This window comes from Protobothrops mucrosquamatus, unplaced genomic scaffold, assembly GCF_001527695.2.
Source record: "Protobothrops mucrosquamatus isolate PMUCROS unplaced genomic scaffold, P.Mucros_1.0 scaffold334, whole genome shotgun sequence".
Lineage (NCBI taxonomy): Eukaryota > Metazoa > Chordata > Lepidosauria > Squamata > Viperidae > Protobothrops > Protobothrops mucrosquamatus.
Window position 1 is genome coordinate 570,460 of NW_015386672.1, and position 10,034 is coordinate 580,493.

The window sequence follows — 10,034 nt, forward strand, 5'->3', positions numbered from 1 at the left end:
CATCTTCTCCATATTGATAAAAATTGTTCATTTGAATGATCCTTCAAATAAGCCGAAATCTTTGCCATTTCAGCAAGATGCGAAACCTTCACTCTCCAGTCCTCTATTGTAGGTAAAACTTGACTCTTCCAGTTTTGAGCTATTAGCAAACGGGCAGCAGTTAAACAGTACAGCATCAAGTTCATTTCTTTTACGTCTAAGTTATGTGTAATACCTAGGAGAAACAACTGAGGCAAAAAAAAAATTCTTCTTTTAAAAACTTGTTGTAAATTCCACCATAATTTTATCCAGCTCTTTATAGGCGGAAGAAATTGGTGATAGTACCATCCTCAATACAGCTACGGAGTTGAGATAACAAAGATATTGGCAGCAGTTAATCACAGTTCCTCCTCATCAAGAATAGGTGTGAACGAAGCGGTCCATAGATTCCATGAAAAGCAACAGTCAGTCACTCATCGGAGTTCTTGCTTGGAGTCTTCAAAGAGGATTTCGTCCACTTTCATATCAGTTTCAGACACAGGGACCATACTGCACACTTGTTCTTGGAAAGCTAAGGCAATTGTGTACGGTTTTCCTTTCGGATGCTGCTGGCATCGTTGGAGGAAGGTATCATAATACCCTTTTCCTCTTCCCAGCCTGTTCCCCGTTTGGTCAAAACCAAGTCCCGGCATCAGGATGAGATCCAGACCATCTGTGGACGAGAGGAAATATCTGGGGTGAAATGACATCAAACTAACTTTTCATTTTTCAATTTTGCTTTCTTCCTAATTTGTCCAAGAAGTGAGGTGTGTGTGTTTCCCCCACCCACCCCAGTTTTGACTTTTAAAAGCTGGCTAAGTTGGATTTCCAGGTCACAGCAATGCAACCTGTCAGAGGCAGGGGGTCTTCAAACTTGGCCCTTTTATGACTTGTGGACTTCAACTCCCAGAATTCCTCAGCCAGCGTGCCACGCTGGCTGAGGAATTCTGGGAGTTGAAGTCCACAAGTCATAAAAGGGCCAAGTTTGAAGACCCCTGGCCTAAATCATCCAGGTATCTTCTTGATGAGAAAAAGACAAATAAATTAGGCACATCATCGTTCCATCTATAAAAGTATTTTAGAATGCTGTATATCACAATCTGGGCCAGTCACTCTTTCTCACAGACATATAGGGGTATGATGAAAATTTGTGCCTATGAAATCTCTGTGTTTGTGCCTTTGGGTCAGTGTAGACTCCACGCAACTATCTGGACAAGTCCCTGAAGTTTTTTTTTTGTCAAGATTTCGGGAGTGGTTTGCCATTGCCTCCTCCCTAGGGTTGAGAAAAAGTGTCTGGCCCAAGGACACCCAGGTGACTAGAACTCAGAGTCTCCCGTTTCTAGCCCAGTGCCTTAACCACTACACCAAAATGGGATCTCAACTGTGTAATAACCATTTCTCTATCCTTATTATTTAAAAGTATTTAATGCATTTCTTATCACCCTACTCATTCCAATTTCCTGGGGCAGCATACACCTACGTATGCATTAAACAGCCCCCTTGAGAACAGAAAGCAAAATTAACATGAGGCCATATGAAAAGCAGAAAGCATAGTAAGGTTGGGGAAAAAATATTCAGTATATTGAGAATGCTTTGCTAAAACTCCTCTGTGCACAAAGCAAGATTGAGCAGCACTAGAAGGACTCCTAAGCAATTTTCTCCGGGAAGGCATTCTACAAAAGCAACAGAAGCTATGAAAAGCTCTTTTTCTTTCAGACTTTTATTGTATTAAAACTCACATACCAAAGGTTATTAAGGCAAGTGGCTAAATATATGCAGACGTATTTGTATAGGAGGCATGCCGATAGAAGAGGGTGTCAAGCTATTCTCCAAAGCAACAAAAGGCAGGAAAAGAAGCAACAGATGGAAACTAATCAAGGAGAGAAGCAACCTAGAACTAAGGAGAAACTTCCTGGCAGTTAGAACAATTAACCAGTGGAACAACCTGCCTCCAGAAGCGGTGAATGCTCCAACACTGGAAGTTTTTAAGAAGAGACTGGACAGCCACTTGTCTGAAATGGTATAGGGCTTCCTGCCTGAGCAGGGGGTTGGACTAGAAGACCTCCAAGGTCCCTTTCAACTTTATCATTATTATTATTGGGTAGGTCCAGTTTAATGAAAAGAAGGCCAAGGGGATGACATGATAGCAGTCTTCCAATCATTTGAGGGGGATCAACCTCTTCTCCAAAGCGCCTGAAGGCAGGAAAAGAAGCAACAGATGGAAACTAATCAAGGAGAGAAGCAACCTAGAACTAAGGAGAAACTTCATGGCAGTTAGACCAATTAACCAGTGGAACAACCTGCCTCCAGAAGCGGTGAATGCTCCAACACTGGAAGTTTTTAAGAAGAGATTGGACAGCCATTTGTCCAAAATGGTGTAGGGTTTCCTGCCTGAGCAGGGGGTTGGACTTGATGACCTCCAAGGTCCCTTCCAACTTTATTATTATTATTATTATAATTATAATTATAATTATAATTATAATTATAATTATTATTATTATTATTATTATTATTATTATTATTATTATTATTATTATTATTATTATTATTATTATTGCAATAAACAAACACCAACAGATTGGGTTTTTTTAAAAAAAGGCACATGAACAACGAAGAGCCCCTTGCATATAGTAACAGCTAAATATCATTATAAAACTATTTTTTTCACATTTTGCTATAATTTCTTTTTCTTTTTTTTTGCACTCCACTGCACAAAGAAGATGTCCCTCTTGCTTGCCCCTTTTCAGGGTTTAATTCGTCTAAATAAATTTCTCATCTCTAATGCTGAGGGGTTTTTGAAGAGGGAGGGGCTTGACTAAGTGGGATAGCTGCAACAGTGAGCAATTTATCTCCTGCTCCAAGTTTTTTTCACGGTAATAATTCTGCAATTGATCGATTGCATGTTCCATAAGATAAAACCTCAGTGTGTGCACTTTATATTTGCTTTTTTTTCCTGGGGGAAATGGGGTTGGTAAAGGGAAAGGAAGCAGCTACAATTACTGAAGCATTTGTTGGGATGTCAGATAAAAATGGAATAGAGATTTAATTGCAGATCAGACCCCCTGGTTGAGAAACATCAAGCTCTCAGCATGGACCTGTCAGTATTATCAAGGGCCTTCTGGATGGAACCCTGGAATTACCATTTAAACTGGTGGATTTTTTTTCCCCAGCCCATAGGACTGGTTTCTTTCCCCCCCCCTCCCACTTACACACTTGAAAGCAGATAGCTTGTTAAAAGGCTGTTCTTGTATGTAGTTTGTTACGAGGAGGCCAGAGAATGTGTGTAAAAATGTCTCTCCGATAATCTGCAGACTCCTTGGTTTCTACAGTACTTCCTTTCATTTAATACTAATGGGGAAAGAATTAAAGAGGGTGCTTTCAATGGAAGAGGAATTTTAGGCAGCCAAGGAAAGTTTACAGTGTTGGAAAGATACTGTAGGAGAGGGAGGGGTCAAACACATCATAAGTCTGTATGGAGAAATATAGAAGGCGCTCGGTCGGCACCCCTAAACCGTGTCCGAAGGGAGGGAGAGGAAGAGGAGAAGAGAGATAGGAGGAAAGTACGTAGGTAGTGGAAAAGAGGGCGGATGCGGGGAGGGGGTTGCCGAGCTGATGCTCGGCTAGCGCTCTAAACCGTGTCCGTAGGAAGAGGAGAGGGAAGGAGGCGGGATGTGTAGGGAGGTTGAAGGAGGAGGAAAGAGGGCGGACGCGGGGAGGAGGGGTTGCCGGGCTGTTTTGCAATATTAATGTATGTCTATGTTTGTATGTTAAAATTAATAATATTGAAGTTGTATTAATGTATGTTTATATTTGTATGGGGGGGTTATTTTGAAATTAATAAAAAAAAAACTAAAAAAAAAAACACATCATAAGTCTTGAGTCCAGTGGTGGGATTCAAATACCTGAACAACCGGTTCTCTTATTGGATGCAGGCCTGGGTCTCCAAGGCCTAGAACGGACTTCCAGAAGTGGCATCCACGCACTTCTGGCAGGGCGTTCTAGGCCTGGGAGGCCTCCTCCAAACCTCCAAGGCCTAGACTGGACTTCCAGAAGCAGTGTGCATTAAGTCGGTTCTCCGAACTCAGCAAAATTTAGCTACCAGTTCTGCCAAACCGGTGCAAACCGGCTGAATCCCACCACTGCTCGAGTCCCTTTTGCACCCACAAGAGATCTAAGCCCAGCCCACTCTGAATTCCATTGACTCTTATCTACCACCAATCTGCTTCGAACATTAGTCTTTCAGATTCTTGTAGACAGCTTTATCATACAACAAACCTACATTCACTGGTGACGCAGTGGTTAGAATGCAGTATTGCAGGCAAACTCTACCCACAGCCTAGAGCAGTGGTTCTCAACCTTTTTAATGCCACGACCCCAACCGGTCGTAAGTCGAGGACTAAACCGGTCGTAAGTCGAGGACTAAACCGGTCGTAAGTCGAGGACTACCCAATCGGTCGTAAATCGAGGACTTTCCCTGCCCGGGAGCACCGCGCATGCGTGGTTCCGCCCCCTGCGCCGGCCGAGGCATAGCTGGCAAGCGGCAGAGACGGAGCAGGCCGACCACCAGCTGGCCCAGCCCAAGGGAGGTAAGGCACCCGCTGGAAAAGGGGGGAAAAAATGGCGGACAAAAAAATGGCGGACAGCCTTGCTTGGCGACCCCCATGAAATGGTCGATCAACCCCAAATGAGGTCCCGACCCACAGGTTGAGAACCACTGGCCTAGAGTTTGATCCTGACGGGGCTCAAGGTTGACTCAGCCTTCCATCCTTCCACGGTCAGTAAAATGAGGACTTAGATTGCTGGGGGCAAGATGCTGACACTGTAAACCGCACAGAGAGCTCTGGAAAGCGCCGTGGTGCAGCATAGAAGTCTAACTGCAATTGCTCTTGCTCTTCATTTGAACTATCTGGACTCCTGATTTCCTGGACATACTGTAAGTTATAGTAAGCACTGCCACCAGATCAGCCCCCCTCCAGCATTTTCAATAAGAAAAGTCAACTAGCCCACCGTTGGCATATAAATAAACAAATACACAGAACTGTTTTTTGTTGGTTTTTTTTGCCATTCTGAGGTAGAAAAAGCGAAACAAATTCTTTCAGAGGAAGTTCTAAAATAACTTTAATCCAGGTTAAAAATACAAGAAAATAGCAAAAATTCTCTGGCTCCTTGAGAATAAAGTAGGAAAGCAGACGTTTCTTGCACGGGAAGAGAGATTTGGAAAAAATCCAACTCAGCGGTGATGTTTCTGCCATCCTGCCCTCAAACCCACACAAGGGACCGGCTTTTCCTGCCGTTCCATCTGCTTTCAGAATTGATGCAGCTGCCTTTGCCAGGAATCGGGAAGGAACCAGGCAGGCATTCTGAAGCCTGTGCTGCATTTAAAGGCAACTCTGTGTAGTAGATCTGTTTTTTCTCAGCACGGAGGAGGATTCGCCAAGGGGACATTTGAAACAAATGAGGCAGCACAAGTTAAGAGTTGGGACGAACTCATCATCTTGCTGGGTTTTTTTTTTCTTTTTTAAACTTTTGCAGCAGAGAAAAACTTTTGGAGCGAGAAAAGCAGAACACGTCCAAGCAAAATGGCCGTCAGGGATGTAAGAACGCGAGCTGAATGTATCAAAAATAATGTGGAGTGTAGGAAAAGATCTGGGTATTTGGTCTAAAGAGGATGAGGGGGGGGAGGCCCACCTCAGCTTATTTTTGGGGAGGGAGGAAATGGACTCAAAGGGAAAAGGCTATTTTCTTCTCTTTACTGAAAGAAGTACTGGGAGAATTTGCTATTTTCTTGTGTTTTTAACCTGGATTAAAGTTATTTTAGAACTTCCTTCTGAAAGAATTTGTTTCGCTTTTTCTACCTCAGAATGGAAAAAAAAAAAAAAACAAATTCTGTGTATTTGTTTATTTATATGCCAACGTTGCGATTTGGTTTGGAAGTTTCAAATAAAATAAAACGCGAACTGAAAATAAAAATGCAGTCTATCTATAAATACAGGAAAACTGAAATATAAATGAAGTAATGGTCTCGGCAGTAGCATCCCTTAAAGTTTAGTACAATCCAGATTCCTGTGGATTTCAGGGGTTTCGCTCCATGTATCTTTTTTGTTTGTTTGTTGTTGTTTTTTCATTTCAAGACAAGAATATATATGTATCTTCTCCCGTAACATTTTCAATATTAACAAATATTTCAAAGTCACACTTTAAAATGAAAGACAAGTTGCAATCGCAACGGGAAGGAAAAGTGTGGTTAACGCGTGCCCAAGACTGCAAAAACTAAAGGAACTCTTTCAATATTGGAATACCAATGTGTTTATTTAATACAACCAGGTCCATGGTGGCAAGTGAGAATGCAGTATTTGCAGGCAAACTCTGCCCACAATCTGAAGTTCGATTCTGACGGGGGTTGGTAAAATGAGGACCCAGATTGTTGATGGAAATATGCTGACTCTGTAAACCACCTAGACAGGCTGTAAAGTACTAGGAAGCGGTATATAAGTGCTAAGTCTATCGCAGGCTAACTCTGCCCACTGACAGGAGTTCGATCCTGACCAGCTCAAGGTTGACTCAGCCTTTCATCCTTCCGAGGTCGGTAAAAATGAGGACCCAGATTGTTGGGACCAAGATGCTGACTCTGTAAACCGCTTAGAGAGAGCTGTAAAGCACTAGGAAGCGGTATATAAGTCCAAGTGCTATTGCTATTGAATGCAGATGCAAAGATGGCACTGGTAGCACATTTCTACTGCATGCCCAACCACGGTAAGCAATTCATACAACAGCTCTACGCGAGTGATTAAAACTCTGAAAAATTACGGTTGTACCTGAATGGCTTCTTTTAATGCTCGCATTGATGAGAAGTGGTCCCTGGATGTGCTCTCCATCAACTCAGCACATGATTTGACACCATCATAAAGAGAAGACAGCAGGTGGCATACTTATTTCTACCCACAGCTCTTCTCTTATTACGCAACCTTTTTAGCTTAACATCTCCAGCCTGGAACTAAATTGCTTCCTCTCGTTTAATTATTTCTGTTTCTGGCTGGGAGCTGCAATTTATTTGTATATTGGTATCAATGCACTTGGATGGGTACTCTATATGTAATTACTGTCAGGGCGTTTTCACAGCTCCTGTCAGGGCTCTTCTGTTGAATTGATTGGAAAGAAAGAAAAACTGAAATGAATTATTTGTGAGAAAAAGGAGAACAGCCAATCCACTCCTCCTTTGACTAATGGGGACTAAACGCACCCAAATGTTGGGTGCTGGTTTTTTTACGTAATCGAGGCGATTTGGCTGTTCAGTTCAGAGACTTGACTTGAAAGCAATTTGACTGAATCCTCAAATTAAGTCAGATTTCCAAATCAAAGCAGCAAATTATTGGAACTATTGAATCAAATTGGGAATAACCTTCCCAATAATTATAGTTCCTTCCCTACCTTTTGAGGCCAAAGCACAGCTATTCAGAAAACTGCAGGTTATCCTCAGACAGCAAAATGTTGTGTTGAGTTGTGGCCTGGCTTTGCAAAAGAACACTCCCGCTAGCCTGCAAACACCTTGACAGACACACAATGCAGTTACTATTAAGGAAAACTCCACTGGCTTCAGTGGAGCTTATTCCCAGGTAATTATGTGTGGCGTCGCAATCTGATTAAACCGCATTTTGCACAGAAGCTCCTCCACTGAGCCCCAACCTACTTTCAGCTACTAGGAGTATAAATAGATAATAACTGATCAAGGGGATAGCCTTATTGGATGAGTTTCTGTAATGAGGGCTGAGAAACGCTCCTGCGTTGTTGTTGTTTTTCCCCCACAACCGATTCTCCCTCAGTTTGGCGAAGTCGTTCATTTTCAAGATGTCTTTTAATTCTGTCGTTTATTTTCAAGATGTCTTTTATTCTGTCATTTATTTTCAAGATGTCTTTTACTATGTCATTTATTTGCAAAATGTCTTTTACCCTTTCGGAGGAATGCCCATGGTGTTGGGAACAGGGTGGTGTGCGTGGTTAGGGTGCTGGGATGAAGATTAGCCAGACCGTGTTTGAGACCTGAGTGCAGGCTTGGGAGGAGAGGGAGCTCCTGTCTTTTGCTCCAGCTGTTGCTGAAGACATAAAAGGAACCCCCAACTGGGCATGCCCCAGGCAACAGTGACGTCACCGGCTAATTCTTTCAACCCGGAAGCGCCTTGGTGCTTCTGTTGTTGTTGTTAGTTGCAAAGTCGTGTCCAACCCATCGCGATCCCATGGACAAGCCTTCCTGTCCTCTACCATCTTCTGGAGTCCATTTAAGCTCACGCCTACTGCTTCAGTGACTCCATCCAGCCACCTCATTCTCTGTCATCCCCTTCTTCTATTGCCCTCCATCTTTCCCAGCTTTAGGCTCTTCTCCAGTGAGTCCTTCCTTCTCATTAGGTGGCCAAAGTACTTGAGTTTCCACTTCAGGATCTGGCCTTCTAAAGAGCAGTCGGGGTTGATCTCCTCTAGGACTGACCGGTTTGATCGCCTTGCAGTCAAGGGGACTCGCAGGAGTCTTCTCCAGCACCATAGTTCAAAGACCTCCATTCTTTGGCACTCAGCCTTTCTTATGGTCCAGCTTTCACAGCCATACATTGCAACTGGGAAAACCATGGCCTTAACTATACGCACTTTTGTTGGCAGGGTGATGTCTCTGCTTTTTAGTATGCTGTCTAGATTTTTTTTTCTCAGAATGTCTCTGAGCATCCCATCTTTTACTGCACAAACGTCTCCCTGTTGATCTGCCCCCTTCTCAACTTCTCCTGCTCCCATAAGGCCCCAGGGGAAGGTGTCACCAAAGAACACAGGGCTGGAGAAATTACCGAGAGTGCTGAACTCACAATAGTCCACTTAGTGACCTTTTGAAGTTACAATGGCACTGAAAAAAAGTGAGTTATGACCGTTTTTCACAGGATAGAATAGAATAGAATAGAACAGATTGTAGAATAGAATAGAATAGAATAGAATAGAATAGAATAGAATAGAATAGAACAGATTGTAGAATAGAATAGAATTCTTTATTAGTCAAGTGTGACTGAACACACAAGTAATTTGTCTCCGGTGCAGAAGTTCTCAGTATACATACAAACAACAAAGTAATGTAATCATAAGATACCATTAGGAAAAAATAATATTTTAAGACATTTAGGGCATGGGAGGTGTTGTTTTTTTTTCTTAAAATGTGAGGTGATCCCTTCTCCAGATGGTTTTCAGAGCCAGAAATAAATTCTTCTCCACGGAGAAAGGTTGTAACTATATCATACCTAGACAGGGATGGGCGAGGGGAGGGGAGAGAAAGTGTCATTCCGGCTCCTTTCTTAATGCATTCTACCCCGCCATCTGCTGGTCCTAGGACGTATTTACTCAACTCTTTCTGCAAGGAGGGAGAACTGCAACTACCGTAGTTTGTAAAACTCAGTTATGTGGCCTGTGTGTCCCAGTAAGAACTGGCCAATTGTACCCTGCCACTTATTCCATAATATTCCACCAACTTTGCAGAGTTTAATCTCCAAGTCAGCATCTTCATGATATAACCACACAATCCATTACTCACAAACTAGCTTATCACATTTCAGCCCAGGAAGAAGATAACGTAAGCAGGGCCGTTGCTGGATCAGACCACTAGACCACTCTCGCCCATTCATTGACAGTTCAGTGTGTCAAATGAATCTAGAAACAAGGGTTAATTTCATAAACCACATTTCAGTTTGAGTTAGGATGGTTACTCAACGTGTGTTCATTGCAGAGGGACAAAAAGATGTTGAGACTCTAGAAAGAGGACAGAGAAGAGCAACAAAGATAATCAGGGCCTGGAGGCTAAAGCATATAAAGAATGATTGCTGGAATTGGGTATGTCTAGTTTCATGAAGAGAAGGACAAGGGGGGATATGATAGCAGTATTCCAATATCTCAGAGGCTGCCACAAAGAAGAGGGAGTCAAGCTATTTTCCAAAGCGCCTGAAGACAGGACAAGGAGCAACGGGTGGAAGCTAACCAAAGAGAGAAGCAACCTG

At 42.8% G+C, this 10,034-nt stretch overlaps 1 protein-coding gene across 1 annotated transcript in view; it reads right to left on the reverse strand.

Annotated features, from left to right (window-relative positions):
- Positions 1-281: 281 nt before the first annotated feature.
- Positions 282-10,034, reverse strand: part of MTHFS (methenyltetrahydrofolate synthetase) — a 14,489-nt gene continuing 4,736 nt past the window's right edge. Inside the window, exon 3 of the mRNA XM_015815299.1 lies at positions 282-691. Coding sequence (XP_015670785.1) covers positions 453-691 — 239 coding nt within the window. The 3' untranslated portion in view covers positions 282-452. The remainder of the gene's footprint in view (positions 692-10,034) is intronic.